This window comes from Thunnus albacares, chromosome 19, assembly GCF_914725855.1.
Source record: "Thunnus albacares chromosome 19, fThuAlb1.1, whole genome shotgun sequence".
In the NCBI taxonomy this organism is placed as follows: Eukaryota; Metazoa; Chordata; class Actinopteri; order Scombriformes; family Scombridae; genus Thunnus; species Thunnus albacares.
Window position 1 is genome coordinate 12,148,775 of NC_058124.1, and position 20,383 is coordinate 12,169,157.

The 20,383-nt window shown below is 37.0% G+C and overlaps 2 protein-coding genes across 2 annotated transcripts; one reads left to right on the forward strand and one right to left on the reverse strand.

Annotated features, from left to right (window-relative positions):
• The first annotated feature begins 11,168 nt into the window (after positions 1 to 11,168).
• Positions 11,169 to 13,535, forward strand: LOC122970192 (interleukin-6-like). The gene is made up of 5 exons (XM_044336260.1): positions 11,169 to 11,431; positions 11,517 to 11,710; positions 11,970 to 12,068; positions 12,161 to 12,304; positions 12,863 to 13,535. Exons 1-5 carry the CDS (start codon positions 11,416 to 11,418, stop codon positions 13,070 to 13,072), a joined length of 663 nt encoding a protein of 220 aa, XP_044192195.1. The 5' UTR covers positions 11,169 to 11,415; the 3' UTR covers positions 13,073 to 13,535.
• A 1,909-nt stretch (positions 13,536 to 15,444) lies between these two features.
• Positions 15,445 to 19,421, reverse strand: tomm7 (translocase of outer mitochondrial membrane 7 homolog (yeast)). The gene is made up of 3 exons (XM_044336638.1): positions 19,221 to 19,421; positions 16,367 to 16,415; positions 15,445 to 15,820 (listed from the first exon to the last, which is right to left on the reverse strand). Exons 1-3 carry the CDS (start codon positions 19,321 to 19,323, stop codon positions 15,805 to 15,807), a joined length of 168 nt encoding a protein of 55 aa, XP_044192573.1. The 5' UTR covers positions 19,324 to 19,421; the 3' UTR covers positions 15,445 to 15,804.
• Positions 19,422 to 20,383: the final 962 nt, after the last annotated feature.

Genomic DNA, 20,383 nt, shown 5'->3' on the forward strand with positions numbered 1-20,383 from the left:
AAGGGTTTTCTATTGTAGTATATATTTATTTATTATATTGTATTTTAAATAATGATGAAATGATGGACATTTTTTTAGAATATAGAGGTGCATTTATATAAATCTAGCCATCTATTTCTATTGTGATCTGAGTGACCTTTCTATATTTCTTTGTATTATATATTTGTTTATATTATATGTATTTATTATTGTTATCTTTACATGTGTGTCTTGGCACTTGCATATAATATGTTGATCAGTGACAGAATGGGTTTTGCACATATATCATGTGATTGTCATGTGACTGGAGCCTCTGATCTATTTAAGATGGTGAATGTATATATTTCATTTAGTCTGAAGAAGAGCATGTAGCTCAAAACGTCATCAGTGGACGTCTCATTAAACTGCATCTAGGGGAGCTACAGTGTGTGGACTTTCATCTTCAGCAATCACATTGTTTACTTCAATCGCCTTGGATACTCTAGTGATTTTTCAAGCATGTGACTAGGAGCCCAAGGTTTGAAAAATTCAATGTTTTTAAGATCAGACACTGTAGTGCACAAGAGAGAGCACCTTTGGGAAGGTGGGAGTAGAGAGCTTAGAGAGACACCAGTGCTCACATACTGCACTCAGTCTTTTATATGAAAAGGTATCTTAGGCTAGATATAGCACTGAGCACTTTTTTTTTTTTTAAAAAAGTACTATTACATTCCTGTGGGAACCACAGAGGTACGTGCAACTGTTAACCACACAATATTTCCAATGACTGCAAAACTTCATTTTCACTTTCATTTTTTCAGTAATGAAAAAGAGTCACCCACTCATCTTTAGTTTTTACTTTATTGTATTGTAAGTGCGCAATTTAAATTTCAGATACTTACACTGCAAGATTATTGCATTCTTACAATATTATGAATATGTTTGCCTTAAGAGAAAAGAAAAAAGAATAGGGAAAAACATCACAAACGGGAGAGAGAGAGAGAGAGAGAAGCTATAAACTATAATACCAAAAGGAAAATGTAAAAACATAAATTCATCAGCTTGGGCATTATAATGACATATACTGTGAGATGATTGTCAATTGTCAGAGATTTTGCCATATTGTTTATACTGAGGTATCTATCTCTTTAATATCCCTGGTTGTATTAGGTCATAGGAAGCAATGTTGAAAACTGATGAGAAGGACTTTTTATGGTAATATTGGAGTTTCAGGATTATTTGCATGAGTGTGGTGAAGTACCTCGATTTGTAAGGATCACCGTATTAGCCAAAAACAGACATCCCCATTTCATTATTTCTATGAATGGTTACTTAGCTGAATTCCTAGAAAATGTAAATAAAATAATACAATCTATGATAAAAAAAATTGTATCCATATCACTGATCCCTATTTCTTTATGATTAATGAAGGTTTGTGTACATTGTTTTGGAGGATTATTTCACACAGATTTGATATAATGTTCTGTGGTATCTTAATATTACATACTGTATGTTTTTTGTATATGACATGATGATTACACAAACATGTCATACTGTATACAAGGGGTGTGCCCAAATACTAATACATTATTCGGCAAAGCACAAATAGTGGGTTTTTTATGAATATTTGTTTCATACAAATATTTTCAAAATTATTTGTTTTCGGGAAGAAAAGTCAAATACCAGCGCACAGGTGGGTAACCAGACTGGTTAGCTAGAAACAACGGAGTTCTGTTAATAAACAGACAAGTTGACCAACAGCAACTAATGCAGTGGGACACTAAATATGACATAATTCCCTTCCATGAAAGAAAGAATTTATTTTCTTTATCTTCTTAACAATAATGCAGCAAAGAGATCATATAATGTATTGTAGGTTTTTTGGATACTGAAGCTGTTGTGTTACAGTGTTCTGTCTACATGTAGTCAGACGAAACTTAATTTCTGTCCTTCATTTCTTTAGATGTAGTTTTGTCATGATGTAATTTCTTACATACTAAATTATTAAATATCTTTCTGGCCCCTCTAAAACAACAGCTAGCCCCAGTCTGGCCTCTTTGGTTAAAATGGGCTAGGGCTGGGCAGTATATTGATATAATATCAATATCGTTATATGAGACTACATATTGTCTTAGATTTTGGATATCATAATATTGTGATACAGCATAAATGTTGTCTTTTCCTGGTTTTGAAGGCTGCATTATAGTAAAGTGATGTAATTTTCTGAACTTACCAGACTAGCTGTTCTAGTATCTGCCTTTATCCACTTAGTCATTATATCCACATTACTGATGATTATTTATCAAAAATCTTACTGTGTAAATATTTTGTAAAAGCGCCAATAGTCATCCCTACAATATTGTTGCAATATCGATATCAAGGTATTTGGTCACCCGGACTTTCTCCAGATGTGTATGTGTGAAAAAATAAACTTAATTTGGAAAAAGTGTCTGCCTAATAATTGTATTACAATGTAGTAGAACACATACAGTATAAATAAGTGGAACTAAACTGCAACTACAAAGAAGAAATAAAGAAAGAAAAAAGAAATACTGTGTGCACATATATACAGACATATAGTGTATATTGTATGTTCACATTCAAAGTCAGTAAATTATGTGCAGGGTTCTCCTTATTTGCCTTATTTTGACAAACGGATGAGTTTATTTTAAACTCGTGAGAACCAGACTACCCTGATGATACACCATTCATAGAACATCAATTCATAGAATGACTTACTCAACAAAAAATAAACAGAATTTCCCCGAATTTGGTTTCATTGATAACGAAAGGAAAAAAAAAGAGGATCTGACTGATTTTGATACTAGACTTTCTTTTCTCAGGGTGCAATTAAGACAGAGATAGTATCTTAGAGTGAGTTATAAGATAATACCAGTTTGATGGATTCATTAATAGATAATAGGCAATTATTGTCTCTAATATAACTGATGCAAGTAAATGAAATAAACAAGGCAAGATGTATTAATAAAGGTATATGCACATGCTGACCCACAAGTGAAGGTGGGGGGTTATGATCATAAAAATATATACTGTAACCAGTTTGATCGCTCTCTTTTTAATCATTAGAGTTTAGAAGCATAAGAGAAACAAAAACAAAACCAAAGAGCAAGAGGAAGCCTGCCAAGTGGCCAGAGAATGCACTCAAAAATGCTGAATAATGTTTTTGAGAGTAACTATTATGTAACTATTATTAGCCTTGTACCCCACAATGAACCTGAGTGAGATTGAAGCAGTTTGTTGACATATGAGTTATAATGTTACAATATTATTCCTCATATGAGTTGTAATGTTAGTCACAACATTGAGAGGAGTATTACCACAGTTCCACTATACTGGCTGATCATCATTTCTACTGCGAAACTGCAAAATCAAAAAAGTGGGAAATTGAGCAAGAGATACTCTCACTGCTTACGTGAAAGTGTTTCATAGTGTAGTTAATCTGTTTGTTCCCTGTAAAGGGAACTAAATGTGTTGTGTTGTTTATTACATGGTATTCATTACAATCATTAAAGCATAATAAGTATAAAAACAAATAACAGCTAAAACGTATTAAAATGTCATACATATGATCTTTGTTCATTTTTTTCTCTCTTTTTCTTGAAACCACTGTTTTCGATTGTAAAGATATTCAGAAAGACTGATGAGGCCTTCAGATGATGTCATTTTAGGTCATTCCAGTCCTGCCTTGGATGAACATGATTTAGTTTGTCATTGGTTTGATGCGGGTCTGTGTGGTTTATAACATTATAACTCATATATCAGTGACATAGGCCCCAATTAGCAGGTGGATTTGAACCCAGCACCTTCTTGTGAGGTGACAATGCTAATCTCAGAGTCACACTTCTTTTGCATGACATGCATGGAGGGGCTCACTTGTCATGTAATTGTAGATGTTCAAGTTTCTGTGTTTTTTGGAGCTTTTTCTTTCCAAGAACTCATCATCCACATTGGCTTCACAGTTGAGTTCACTTTGAAAGCAAGAAATAACAGCAATGCTGTCTGCTGATGAAGATCATGTGATATGATCAAAAGCTCCAGAACAGCAGCTAAATTGACCTTAGGGTGAGATTGTATTGTGAACTGCTGTTCCCAAGATCAAGAATCAACTATGGAACTCATCCTCTGTATTGTATTGTACTGTATTTTATTTAAAGGTACTGTAACCATGCATTATTACACCCAAATAACCATCATAATAAGTTTGAATCATCATTTTATAAAAACAGGGGTCACAGGGAGGTGATATGGATATTTTCAATGAAAGTTACATTGATACTTGGAAGATTCTTTGTTTTCTTAGAGCATCCACAGTCAGAGAAATAGCCCGCAAAAACCATATTGTGCTTGCACGCCAAGCTGCTTAGTGTTATCGATGCTAAGCCCCTTACAAAATGCAAAGGAACAAAGTAGAGAAGTTGAGTGCAAACTTTACACACACATAGTACATGTGTACACAAACCCAAATACACACATCCTAGACAAATTGCTTTGCGTGTTAATTTTAGAGAAGTAGACATTGTATTTTATGACTATATTAAGTTAATTTCCAGCAGTAAAGAGGGGGATGCCTGTGGTTGATGGAGTGCGCATACTGTGGATTTTTGCAATAGATCATAAATTAATTTGGTTCCAAAACCAGAAAGCAGAACTGAGAGTCAGAACTACTGCTTCTAGCTCACCAGACTTTCCTCCCAAACAAGAGAACCAAGCAGGATAATTACACAGAAATTAAATCCATGAATACATCTCAATGCATTAAGAGTTCAGAATTGGGATAGATTTATTAGTCAAAACTTTGCATGTCCACTGTTCAAATTCAAAGTGTGTTTTTAGCTCCTCAGCAGGGGAAGAGAATTCAAGATTCAGTACTTAATTGCCATATCAACATGATTGGGATTTGTGAGCTCACTTAAACAAAAACAGAAAAAGACAAAAATAGTAAAACCACTCACTCATAAAGCACATAATATGTTAAACAAAAATATAAAACAGATCGGTAATATCCAACCCATAAAATAATTGTAAAAGTATAAAATAAATGGGTAAAATGAATTCCAACGCATAAGAACACCATAGATAAAACACTAGGGAAATTAGCAGCAACATCAAGCAACCCACTAGATAAAGTGCTTCAAGTGCATTATTTATAATAATTAAACAATTATTTAAACTCATTGAGTGGCCTGCAGTGCTATGTTTGGAGTGTTAAGGAGACAGACAGCTTCAGGATATGCTTTATTGCCATATCAACATGATTGATTGGATTTTTTCTTAGTGAGCTCACTTAAACAAAAACAGAAAAAGACAAAAATGAAACAGATAAAGACAGAATTGTCTAGGTTCGGCACTTCCCAATAACCTCACACACGGCCCTGCAATCACTGAGCTATTCTAAAGTCTCAGATTGTCCACTGAAAGTACCAAAACACCCCCTGATCAAAAGTGGATGTAAACCCATTGTTACAACATCCCCAAGAGAGCAGAACTGCATCAACTGGTACGTAGATTGGGTACTGACCCAATTTGGGAGTTCTTCGGTTTGATTCCCCGTGCGTAATGCCATCTGACAGAGGGAAAGTTACATATCTAAAATAGAAGTAGAGGGGAATTGAAAAGAATAAAATATTTTGATCATGCAGCATCTCACAGAGCCTGTGGAATGTAGCGTTAATGGACACATAATGAACAGTATGTTGATGGCAGCAAGGTAGCTGCACATAATTGGTATTTGAAAGGAGAATGTGAGGAAAGAAAGAAACATATAACTGAAGGTTTGTGCAGGAAGGTGACTTTTCTCTGAACGTTTAAGGAAAAAGGAAATGAGGTATTCAGGCAAGTTACAGTAGTGCCATGATGTCTTTCACATGCTTCCCCCTCATTCTCTTGATTACAAGAAAACAATGTGTGTAAGTTACTGGTATATAATATATCGGAAGTACAAAGCTCATATCCGGGTTATGAGTGTCATATCCCAGTCATAAAATGATGATGTACTGTAGAATACTCTGGATAGTGATATGCTTTTTTATCATAGAATTTGAACTGATGAACACCACACAACCAAAGTCAAATCACATTTCACACTTCCATTTTGATACAGAAAAAGAAAACATCAATCTTACATACTAGTAAGGAATACGTATGGAATCTCTTAAGGGGGAAAAAGAAACTTTTGCAAAGGCCTTACAGAGAGCAATCAATCCTCCTGGCGAGGGGACTCCACCTTGGTCACCATAGGCCAGCGCTTCACACATGACAAGACAAAAAGTCTAGGACCATAAATATCATATCCACAGAAAAAAAAGGAAAGGAAAAAGGAGACAGCAAATACTGACACGTACCTGCACTCACGTCATTCCCTTCAAGAATATAAACTGTTGTGAACTACAGTATCCTAAACTCAACTGAGTCACTTCTGGAATACAAGGCGGTGATTAGCCCCATGATAGAGAAAATAAACAAGGTTTACGTGGGAATGAAAAACACATTTGAGGATTTACGTCTAGTATCGCAGCAGGGAGAGCATTCCAAGGAAGGGAGGAAGATGAGGAAACCCTCTGCTGGGGTCGCATACAGGAAGCAGATGGAGTGCATGGTGGTAAATGGTACGGTGATAGCTCATGTCATCTATTACATCTTATCAAAACCAGCTACAAAATAATAAGGAGTAAGGAGTACAATACAGTAACACAGTTATCAAGCAATATTTTTCATATTTAATTCATGATTCAGGCAGCAGCCGAGAAAAAATCTCTCTGAGCTGGGTCAAAGTTAAGCAATATAGTGGAGAAGATCAAAAATTTTGTTCAGTTTAGGAAATATTCTCAGTACATATAATGAACAAAAGTATAATATTGAATGTAAAATTCAATCTGGCTGTTTATTTATCTGCATGGCAAATAAATGCAGTGTACAGATGGTATTAGTGAGATGAAGCATTTACAGTATATTGACAGAATTACAATGGGATTATAACTGAGCCTTGTGGTGCACCAAAATTTACTTTGTGGAAGATGTAACATGATCTTTCTATGAAATGGCAACATAAAAAGCACCAAACCTGGAATGACATTTCTCAAGTTCACAAAGGTTGCTCTCAAGTAATTGGAAGGTCATTTGTTCAAGTGTTTTGAAATGTTACAGTTCTTAACCTTTTTTGAGCTACTACGTAAGGCTCCAGACAGAACTAGGAGAAAAACGGTGTGAAAAATGGTGTGTTTATTTAGCCCATGAGACAGATCTTTCATAATTATTATTTGTATCATGTGCGATATTTTATTTTAAATTAGGCAAATTTGCCTTGATTTACTGATCATCCCATGACTTCATATTAGTTTGCTTTTTTTGTTTCTTGTTGGCTTTTGGTTCTAGCCCCCTGTGTTGGGAACCATGTTTGAGGGAACCTCTTGATTAATTACAAGTTAATAGAATAAAAAAAGGTTTTAAAGTCAAGCCAATCTATTGCTTCAACACAAGTGAGTAAGTCCTGATAACTTTCTAATCTTTGGCTCTGTTAACTTGACTTCTTTAGTTGTGGAATGCAGGAAAATCACATGACACTTACATGTATCTGTTTATACTATTATTTTCATAAGTGTTGAATATGTAGATTTTCTTTTCAGTCTGTTAATCATTTAGTCTGTAAAATATCAAAAATTGTGAAAAATATCCACCACAAGTTCTGAAAGCCCAATGTGACATCTTCAGATGTCTTGTTTTGCCTGACCAACAGTCCAAAACCCCCCAAATATTTCATTTTCAATCATATACACACAGAAAAGCGTCAAAAACTCACATTTGAAAAGCTGCAATCCCAGAATGTGTGGCCTTTAGGACTGATTAAAGAAAACTTAAAGAATTAATCTGTCGTCAAAATTTTTGCCAATTAATGTTCTGACAATTAATTGATTAATCAACTATTTTTTTCAGCTGTAATAATATTTGATTCTAGTTAGAAACAGCTAGCTAATTAAATGGAGTAAGAGCTAATATGTTATGTTGTGTGGCTCATTTTTTCCCAAGATTAAGATTTTAATTTGAGATACTTTCTTCTGGTAGCGAAATTAAAATTTTTAGCACCCAAAGAGAGATTTTATTGCATGCAACTGGGAAATCTAATACTTTTGTTGTTTTGCATTTCTAATAGATCTGTGTGGTGTTTCATGGAATTACAAACAAGAACCTAATGGAGAACATTAAAATAGCCATAAACAAGCACAGCCCCACTCTACCAAGTGGGACAAATTTCCACTTTAGTTGCCTGTACATGATTCAGCAGGGCAAACATCTCCACATTTTCTTTAGCTCATCATTTTGTACCCTCATGTATGTGTAATGTAGAATTCTCACTCCACCCTGACCCGTTACACCCTGTTAAGACGAAGAGACTAATGTGTCTCAATAGTTCCTCTTTTCTTGGTAACTCGATTGGTAAGGTTCTTTCTTTTTGACTTTCACTTATAAAGTGGGCACAATGTACAAAATACAGTCACTTAGATTCTTTCATTCTTTCATTCATGCAAATGTCCTGAACTGGTCAAACTCATGCATAGAAAACTCTGGTATCATGACTAATACTGGAAAAGGAATGTGACAGACAGTGTCACTGTAAAGAAACAACAAGAAGACTAACAAGACAATCTTTGATTTTCAGGAGATATAGCATATGCTCAAAAATGAATTTGTAGAAATATATCTTTGTAGAAACATTAATTTAATACAACTATCTGGGTAACAAAAATACCTGCTTGATGGCACAATTTGATGGATATTGATCATTTCAGCTGGTCATGTGAGGGGAAGAATATCTTACATAATCAATCAATCAAACTTTATTTGTATAGCTCCTTCCATACATGCCACAAACATGTTGGTAAAGTCAGCAGAAGTGGAGTGTAGAGGCCCCCTGACCAAGTCTGGAGTCCGACAGCCCCCTATCAGAGCCTTCATGTATGACCTAATGGTGACAACTACTTTGGTGCCTGGATGCAGATGGATCCTCCAAGGCCTTGAGGGAATCATCGTATGGGTACGAATGTGCTTCAAGCCAGAATATCAAGGGCACTGGTGTTGAAACAGGGAAAGGTAATGGATAAATTCTGCTTCGCCATAGGAGGCATCCAGATCCAGATTACTGAGAAGCTAGTCAAGAGCCTAGGCAAGGTCCTTGATAGCACCCTGAAAGACAATGCATCACTCAAGTCAATCAGTGGGGAATTGGAGTCATCGCTGATGACAGTGGACAAATCAGGGTTGATATCCTTTGTCATCTCCTGTGGCCCCTACTGGTCTATAAGGTCTCACTGACAACAGTTGAGGATTACGAGAGAAAGGTCAGTGATTTCCTCCGCAAATGGCTGGGCCTGCCATGAAGCCTGAACAGCATTGCCTTGAACCACCAGAAAAGCAAACTATGGCTCCGATTCAGCAGCCTGACTGAGGAGTTCAAGCCCCCTGTGTCAGAGAAGAGAATCACTCGAACACATCCTCAGCTGTTTCCCGAAGGCTTTGGGAGAGGGACACTATCGCTGGCTTCATGACCAGGTCCTGAAGGCAGTAGCCAATTCCATCTGCATGGGGATCAGCCAAGCCAAATAATAGCGCGCAACAAGACAAGACAAGAGTTTATCAAGGCAAGGGAGACACCACAGGCTCAGGGTGGGTGTAGGGTGAGTGTAGGGTGTAGGGTGGGCTCCTAGTCATTGTATGGGATTGGCAGCTGAAAGTTGACCTGGGGAAGAAGCTCAAGTTCCCAAAAACCATCGCAGTGAGCAAAGTAAGGCCAGACATGGCGAATGGCGGGTGAATGTGTCCCTATTGAATTGAGGTGGGCTGCAGAGGCTTTGCTGGCCAGTCATTCTACAGGGCCCTCAAGCTCCTTGGTATCACAGGATTGCACAGGAAAAAAAACATCAAAAACACCACTGAGGCTGCAGACAAGGGATCCAGATGGCTATAATCAAGAGGGGGGATCCGTGGATTACACAGGCCACTTGGACACAAGCTAGGGCATGATCAACCCTGGCTGGTTCGCCTGGGCAAGGGTGCATGAATGTTGAAAGACCCGAAACACCCAATGACTCCATATTGCATCACTGATGATGTGTCAAAGTGCACTGTAAGATGTATGTAAGAACTAGTGCGGTTCAAAGTGATTCACAGATGACTGACAAGCCGATAATAGGACAGATCAAGTGTAGACCACAAAAACAAAAATAGACAAAACAAAAAATCCCCAAAAAACAATTTGAAACATTGAAATAAAAATCATGAAAATGTAATACAATAGATTTTAAAACTATTATAACAGTAATAGTAGTTAAAATAAATAAAGAAATAATAATAATAATAATAATAATAATAATAATAATAAAAACAGAGTTAAATAAAAGCTAGACTACAAAACTAGATAAAATAGATAAAAAACATAACAAAACAAAGACAAATAAAATCAATAAGATGGGTAAATATACATATATATAATAGGCCTATTAATAATAATGAAATCACATAAAATAAAATAGAATACAATTTTACGATACAAATGTAATGTATATAATGTAATGTCTACAAACGATTCTTAATCAAAAGCCATGCTGAAGAGGTAGGTTTTAAGTTTACGTTTAACAAACAGACTCGTGCCAGAGGACCCCAGGGGCCGTACTGGTCTGCACACTGTAAGCATATGAGACATATGCTTTTGGGGTAAGTCCAAGGGAATTTAATTTTGCAACCAAAAAGTTTCTCTCTCTGAGCTTATGACTAAATTATGTTGGGGGGGTTAAAGAAATACTCCAGGATGCAGACTGGAGAAGGCTAGAAAACATTTGTTATTGAAATTAAAATTCCACCTTAACATTGACGTCTTATCCGGGTGACACTTGACTTATTAAGTATTTATTTGATCTGGATGTTGATTTTACTATCACAAGTCATTAGACTATGCAAATGTATGGTTTTGGGTGGGTTTTCCGTTTAATTAATTAGCTGAAAATATCAGGGATTTTTTTCTGAACTGTATGTGCTGTACGCGCACACAAACGCACGTGTGTGCGCGCACGTGTGTGCGCGCACGTGTGGTTTTATTAGTTTCAATTATTGAACTAATTGCTCAAGTGGCACTTTATACTTTAACTTTGATAATCAAGCAAACAATAAAAGCAGTTTTTTAAACGAAGTTCCTGCTCTCATCGGTCATTTTGAAGATGAACACTCCCACAATCTTCATCAAAAATCACCATCAACCATTGGTGATGCCAAACCGGATGCTTGACGCAAATCAATTAATTCCGTGGCTGTTCCAGGGAGTTATTGGGAAATCCCTCCAGTCCGCAGAATATAAAATGTCAGCCCATCGCAAAGACAAGACAACTCCCTTTGGCCTTGACAGCCCTCAGCATCAGTGGAAACTCAGCAAGTGGTTACCAGCAGCGCAACATGACCTCTATGCTCAGTAAGTGATTTGCACTCTGCATGTTTCCTGCGTCTCTTCCTCTTTTCGTTCATTCATTCATTCATTGCTCTTCCCCACCGCACAGATGCTTACTGGCTCTCTGCAGTCATTCTAGCAGCTCTGGTGCTGTGCGCTACCGGAGCTCCAGTTACAGACGCGACTACCGAGAATCCGGCAGGTGACCCCTCAGGTGAGGAGGATGTGGTGGCTTCTGACGAGCTTAGCGACTCCCAGATTTGGGACTCGATCCTTGGTGCCACCAAACGCCATAAAAAGGAGGTAAGCACTTTATCAGAATCAGTTTTATTGGCCACATGTTTTTATGCATACAAGGGATTTGACTCCGGTTTCTTGTGGCTATAAATGTACTTAGACACAACAATGTTCAGAAATTTTCAAAGACTTTCACTAAACTGTGGTATTGTTGGAGTTGATTATTAAGTTTTACAGTCACAGTTGGAGTTTTCATTTTCTGGGCAACGTAAACTGCATTCCTGTCTTCTATCATTTCTCTCTTATCACCCCCTCCTCTCATTAGTTTGAAGTTGAATTCAAAAATGAAATGAAATATCTATTTCTGGAGCACTACAAAACCTCATCACTCCCTGCAGGCTGCCCCCTCTCCAACTTCAGCAAGGTTTGTCTTCTCCTTTCAGATTCTGCTATACTGACCAAAGAGACTAAGTTCATGTGATTACTGACAGCTGGTTTCCTCTCCTCTCTTTCCAGGAGGCTTGTCTTCACAGGTTGGTCAGTGGCCTGCAAACATACAAGGTACTTCTGAAGCATGTGGAGAAGGAGTACCCCGGCAGCTTGATCCTCACAGAGGCCAGATATTACATCGGCCACCTGATCGATCTGATCAAAGGAAAGGTGAGTTAGAGATGCTGCATCTTTCTGGATAAACACTTCAAAAAACTACACATAACATTTGAATTTGTAGCTGTGTTTATCCAATGCGTTGGCCTGTGTGTGTCACACAACCTCAGGAACTTGAATTTGTCTTTATGTTTTATGATGTACTTTTACTGAAGTACATCAGAAAAACATACTTAAAATATCAGTTAAGTAAAAGTACTCATTATTGAGCAATACGCCTCCTGTCAGTGTTATATTACATATTACATTACTGGATTATTGTTACTGATGCATTAAGTAAGTACTGGCAAATTCATGTACTGTATAAGAGTAAAAAATACAATATTTCCCTCAGAAATGTGGTGGAGTGGAAGTATTTTAAGTAGCACCAAATGAAAATATTGAAAAACATTAAGTATGAACACTTCAAAATTGTATTTTTGCATAAACATCTTTTGTTTTTTGATCACATCTTATTGTGAAGGGCCTGCTCCTGCATTATATGTTAGGTTTGATATCATGATAAAGCACTTTCTTGTCACATTACATCAGCATGTCACTCCCGCCCCACAGATGAGGCATCCCGAACGGGTCTCAGAGCTGAGCAGTAGCCAGGAGCAGCAGTTGCTGAAGGAGCTGGACAACCCCAACACTTTCCACAGAAAGATGACGGCGCACTGCATCCTGCGCCAGCTTCACTACTTTTTGCGTGATGGCAAGCTGGCGTTGAAAAAAAGAGAGATGCGCATGGGAAGCATGGCCAATAGGGATATGGCATATTAGGCCTACCAAATGTTGAAAAGAGAAAAACAGTGAAATCAGAAAAGAAGGAAATACCTCAGGGAATCTTTAGTCTTTGCTGTAGCGACAGGGGGTCTTTACTGTATGAATGTTATATGTTCAGCCCACTATTGCATAACTTATTACACCTATTTATACGTGGTGAAAAGTGTTATTTATAAGTCATAGGAAAATCCATTATTGTGGGTTACTTGTACTGGAAATACAATGTATACTTAACACAGTGACTTGATTTCAATGTTGATTTCTAGATTGAGAGAAATAACTTGTGCAGCGTTGTTACGAATACTTTTTATAAGGAAATATTTTTGGAAAGCAGTGATTATATAGTCTATTTTTGCAAACAATGCTTTTATACTTGTAGTACACTGTTAACTATTATTTATTTTCATGTGTAAACTGATGTCATTACATTGATTGATTATATTCTGTACACATGCAGGAATAAAATTCATTTGGAGATATTTAAAAAAAAAAAAATCAAGTTTCTTCATTTCAAAATTTCATTTCAAGCTGTTGCAGGGTTGTGACACAAAAGTCTGAATGGGAAAGTGGTCTCAGACTTTTGGATCCTACTGTATTTGAATGACACTTGCAGGTTTTTGATCAGTCTCTATCTGTATGTGGATGGAGGCTGGAAGATAAGATTTAAAAAAGACAATCTCACTCTTATAGATGAAGCAAAAACCAAATGACCAGTGATCTATATACTGTAGCAACAGCCAATCAACATTTCAGAAATTTGTGTGGCATTTCCTAACTTAAACACATAAACCAATTACTTAAACATACAATTCAGACAGAAAGCATTTGGACAGTTGTGCTGTCCAGGCTCTGTGCTTCAGCGTATTGAATTGGAAATAAAAGAATTGATATTACACTAAACTTCCAAGTATCAGCTTTAATTTGAGAACATCAATATAGTAAGAAATGTGTGGGAGCACTTTTAACACATAGTGGCCAAAGTTTAGTTCAGACATGGCCAGATAAACATGAAGTCACAATTTTTCAAGTCTGTCTTAAAACAATAGTCAGGTGCCCATATGAACATCCAAACAGGTTTTGCTAGCTGTATTTGATGTATTTAAGTTAATCTGAAGATAAAATGAGGCTTCAGCCATCTGAATTAGTCAAATAAAGTGGATATCTTTCACAATTATAGTTTTTTTTTTGCAAAGAAATCCTTTGTGTCTTGAGTGACAGTGTTTTCCTGTTCAGCTGTAGTGGAAGGATCATAACAAAAAGAGGGAATTTGGCACTAAAAATACTGTAATGTTAAAAGATACTGATTTGATTTGACAAATTTCGATGGCTGAAACCTCATATTAAGTAAACCTTAAAATACATTTTTGTGCAGGACTGTCGATTTTGTCCCCCATCATTTACGCTGAAAGGACGAATGATTAAAACAAGAAACCCAACAATTTTTTGAGGACATACAAAAAAATTGTGAACCTGTCCTTTAATATATAACATGACATATGACTGCCTGAAGTTCTGGACCCATAGGTTTGTATTTTCTTCTGGTGATGATCTCCCAGGCCTTCCTTGCAGCCACCTTCAGCTCTTGCTTGTGGGATCTCTCTACCTTCGTCTGGTCTTCAGCGAGTGGAAAGCATATTCAGAGATCAGGTGATTGACTCGGCCAGTTGAGGATATTCCACCTGTTCACCATGAAAAGCTCTTTGATTGCTTTGGAGCATGTTTAGGATGGTTGTCCTGCTGAATGATAAAATGTGATCTGGTGAGTTTTGATGCAATTCCTGAACGTATACCTCTGCATTCATCCTGCTGCTTCTGCCAGCAGTGAAATCATCAATAAATGCCAATGTGCTAATTCCACTGGCAGGCAGCCATACATGCCCGAGCCATAACAGAGGCACCACCATGTTTGTCAGATGAGGAGCTATGCTTTGGGACATGATATGTTCCTTTTTTATCCCACCACTTACCTATTTCCATCATTTTAATATAGGTATATTTTTCACGAATCAGTCCATTGAACTTTGTTCCTGAACTCTACTGGGGCTTTTTTTTTGTATGTTTTTGTAACCTGGCCTCTCTGTTTTTGAGTTTCTTGACGAAAGCATGTACGCCTACATCCTCGAGAGGATTCTTGACGTGCTGTGCAGTCATACAGAGCTTTTTCTTCCTCATGCAAATGATTTTCTGTTCATCCACAAGACTTGTGCTCCTCGGTCTACCAGTATGGAGCTTCTCTTTTTAGAACTGTTGATTTTAGTAAACCATCAACTTTTGATATCTCCAACTCATTATTTTCTTCACTTGCATGGTCATCTCTTTACTCATCATACTGACAGACAACTCCACTTCAATATTAATAAAGACCAGAATGACATTTCTTTTGGGATTTATTTTCAGACAATTTACAACTGAAAGAGTAAAAACATGGAACAAATGGTTTATCCATTTGACAGTGCCACACAAACCAAATATAAATATTTTCAGCGACACAGTCTTGATTCCAGCTTGTTCATCCAAACATCTTCCATCCACGTAGCCAACACTCTCCGTACATGTACAGCCACAAACAATGTGGTGACAGATAACATTCATTCATCACTTCTCGGACATTGTATGATTCATGGAGAAGAAGGTGAAAAATAAAGTCAATTTCCAGGATTTCCAACGACAGGTGGGTCACATGGTCTCTCGAGGAAGGGAGGGGATTTGCTGTGCGGAGAAGATGTTCCTCAGCCCCATAGCAAACTATAGAAAAACACAAAACGTTCAAACAGACTCCCAACATTTTACAGTTTACTTACAGATCGTTAGTGCTGCCACTGAAAAGTCTATTACAGATTTTGAAATTTTATATATTTAAAAAATGTCCGTAATGAAAAAATGAATGAAAAAAAACAAACACATATAGAGGTGTGGGCGGCAATACAGAAGAGGTGGAACAGTGAATCAGTGAATCTTACAAATTTTCAGGAGAGACATTATTGAACTAATTTCTAAATGAATGGAAAATACTGTGGGGAAAAAAAAAGTTAAGTAGTTGATTCATTTTAAAAATAGAAGCCAAATGTCAAAGTCCTGGAAAGATATTCGTTGCTGTCGATCATTAAGACGGACTGTAGGAACGTTTGACAGTTAAATATTCCACTATCAAAGGAAAAAATCTCCATAGCTATGAAAACCGCCTTTTGTCGTTACACTTCACACCTTTCCGTGATCTTTATTTTCCCGCGGTTTCTAATAACACACATACGTCTTTAAAAGAAGCACAAATTCTTGCGCTAATGTCCTTACCTCAAGACTGTGGGTTCAGGCATCCCTGGATCTGCTCCTCGTTTGAAACCTGTAAAACAAAACCAGAAAAGAACATTTACATTTTGGAAAAGTGGACGGAAAGTTGTGACACGGTGAAGTAGGACTGCAACTAACGATTATAATCATCGTCAATTAATCTGACGATTATTTTCTCCATTAATCGATTAGTCTATAAAATGTCAGAAATTGGTGAAAAGTGTTGATCACTGTTTCCCAGAGCCCAAAGTAACGTCCTCAAATGTCTTCTTTTGTCCCTAACAACAGTCCACAACCCAAAGATACTCAGTTTAATGAATTTTCAGTTTAACTGAATTAATTAATTTTGTAAAATGTCTGTGCACTTAAAAGAAGACAATAAGGTTTATGCTTTTGCCAGGGGATGCCTTAGCAAGTGTTTCACTGTGCGTTGTAACAGTTTGTCAGCAGATTAGCTTCCGCAGTTTGATTAAACGCCATCGTTGCACCAGAGCTGCTGACATCACCCGAAGGCCCTGCAGATCTCGTTTTTGTGGAAGTGGGGTAAAAGGGGCCGATGGAAATACATCAGGAATGTATTGGGCAGCACATCTGACTCAGCGCCTCCGACTCACATACACACACAGAAAGGAAACGCTTTCATTTCTGAAATATGTTTCTTCTAACATAATTCATGGGTCAAAGACAATACCAACCATGATGCAACACATTCTTCAGAAAGAGGCATGAGAGATTACTAGAAGACTAAAAATAGCTGCACATTACTTCATGTGTGTTTTTTTAACTAATTGATTGTTTAGCCCTGTTCACATTAGAAAATCTAAAACCAACAAATGTTTGACATTTTATTTACTTTTTTATATTTATAATCATTTAATTGAATAGACATTTCAACATTGTCTCAATATAGTTCTTAAATGCTATTTTTAGAACTCCTTTTTGAAATTTGGTGTTTCCAATATGTTGAAGGCTGTGAAGATTCACACATGAGGGCAAGTCCACATGAGGTAACACATGCAAAAGTCTAAATTTCCCCATTTCTACTTGAAACCACAAACATCAGAGTATTTAGATGCAATACGTGAGACATGTCTGGGGTATTTACAAGACAAGCAAGTTATATATAAATACTGTTGACTTATTGCTTAAGTATTTCAAAGTCAGCCGTTTCATTGCTGCTCATATTCACAATAGCAGAGACGATCATTCGAAAATGATCTTCCCCTCTCTCACAAACTGGAAGTTTTTATGCAAGTCTTATCTTTATGAGAAACCCACTTACACTAATCAATTAAATCATATCTGCTTACATTCACTGAATTAACACAACAGTTAACCCACATAAGTATACAACTTTGACTTTTTCATCATTTAAAAAGGACAGCTTCACAGTTTTTCAAGACTGTCTTAAAACAACAGTCAGGTGTCCACATTAACACTGAAAGAGGTTTTCCTCGCTGTAATCATTCCTCCTGTTCATACTGGCTGTAAAAAGATCTTCATATGCGCTTATATTCGTTGGCTTTGTTGGTTGTGTTGGTTAGGTTTAGGCATTAGGAGTGAGACTGGTTAGGGTAAGAATATCAGTGTGAGTCAATCAGAGGCAGAGTAGGACGGGTCATGACTTTGCCATCCTAGGGAGAAAGAATTTCGTGACCCGCTCCCTATGTAAATATGAAGGATCAATTTTAAGGTAAAGAAAACAGTTCTTAGTTTCAGGTGATTATACACTAATGAAAACTAAGTTAGAAAAAAGTATTGATACTTTTTGGATATCACGTGTTTAAAACAACACCATCTCCATTAATTATGCATTTGATGGTATCAAAAGTATCAAGGCTATAAAAAAAACAAAAAACAAAGCAAAACAGATATACAATCAGATTTTCAACCAAGGCTGCACAGATGAAACAATGGTGAAGAATATCAACTGGTCTTCAACATGTGGCTGTTATAGCATTCTCTCCAGCAATGAACCCACCACATGACTGGTGGGTCACGTGGTGCCATAGCAAATTTAATTTAAAAAATTTGTGTGCCTAGGTCTTTTTTTCCATGATATCGAAAGAGTTAATTATGAATATTATATTGCATTGCTGCAACCAAATTCCACTAAATCCTACACACTGGTCCTTTAAAAATTGAACTGAAGCTTATATGAGGCTTCAGCAGTCTGAGTTCAGGTGGTCATATTAAGTCACATTTAGTCTTTTTAACATCAAATCCCCTTTTTGTGTTTCCTCGCACAGTGTTTCCCTGATGAGCTGCAGTGGATGTATAGTAACAAAAAGAGGGACCTTGGCCCGAAAAAGACTGTAATGTTGAAAGATATCTACATGGCTGACTTATTTGGACGGCTGAAGCTTCATATTAGCGTCAAATAAACTTTTAAATACATTTTTACACAGAAGGAGGGCTGGACTTTTTTTCTATAAGAATCCTGTAATGGTCAGTATGAAGAAGAGGAATATTTTTGAAATTATTATTTCAATGATCATCTGGGCACCTGGCTGTTGTTTTAAGACAGACTTGAAAAAAATGGTGAATCTATCCTTTAAACATCATGCATTACAGTACCTCTCCAAAGGGAGGCATTAGACGGACGCTAAATGCTACAGTGGCAGTTTGGGTCTTACAAAAGAAGAAAATGTGGGACCAAAAACCTCGTTGTCTTGTTATTTTCTACACGTTGTTTCTACACAGGCTGCCAATAATGACCTATACACCTTCACACATATCCATAACCCTCACTCGCCCATCCACAGCTTGATATGAGCTGGTGGTTAAAGCACACTGTGCTAAGCTAACTGGCTAACATCAGACAGGCATGTCTCCTGCTCCCGCTACACATACTGACCCAGGTACAACACGGTTGGAATAAAACCCCATCGGATCACAAACTGGCCGCACTGGAACAGCTGCTGCAGCCGCTGTTTGGTCTCTTTGCTTAGCTTAGCCATGTGTTTATCCCGAAAAGCGAGGATGAGGATGCTGTTCCTGCTGCTACTCCTGCTGCCAAGGACACGGAAGCGGAAGTGACGCAGAGGCAACCAGGCCGTAAAGTGACATGTTCAGGCGTAGATCACCATCTAGTGGACAAAATGCGACAGTTTACTGGATTTAATAAATGCCACAAGAGCTCAAAGTTTTAATTTGAGGATAAACCCCTTGAGATGCACCATCCCGTTTTCAAGGGGTCCCCGGGCACAAAACAAGGAAATTAAGAAACATTTAAGTGAAAAAAAAAACAAAAAACATAAATAATAATGATAAATTAAGCAATCCAACAACACAAAACAATCAACATAATAACATCAACAAAGACAAACACATCCGGGCTCTCCCACCATCCCAAACCACACATACTACATCTGTTACAAGTGTCATCTGTTCAAAAAATGAACGAGAGATAAAATAAACACACAGACCAAAAACCATTATGTCAAAGCACTGAGCTCACATTCAGTTCAAACTCCTCTCCTCTCACCAAATGTTTAAAGATCCCCTCCAGACATGTGTTAAGACATAAAAATACTCTGCTTGGAACAATATTGTGTGTCTGATTTGGTTTTTCCACAGAAAAAAAAGTATAATTACCATGTTAAAAACTTTAATAAGGGTAAAAATCATATACTTAAGTAATGCTTTACTACAGCATGTCTCGTGATGATTTAATGCATGAATTCATGATGTATCATGAATTCATGTTGCTCAACATTAACAAATGATCAAGTCACTATGACTTTATGTGACTAGTTCACACTTAATAAATACGTGTATAATAATTGTGAATACATTCATACATTGATATATGACCAAATTAGCTGAATTCCATCTCCATCAGCTCACATATAACACAATAATGTGCAATCTGCAAACTTTTCCTTTTTTGCTGCTAAAACCTCTCTACTTTGACTGAAGTGAAATGTTGAAAACTGAATATACACATATCTATATTGCTATTGCTATATTAAAACAATCTGAGTAGTTCTCCCACCAGGTCTTGCATGATTCCCTGAT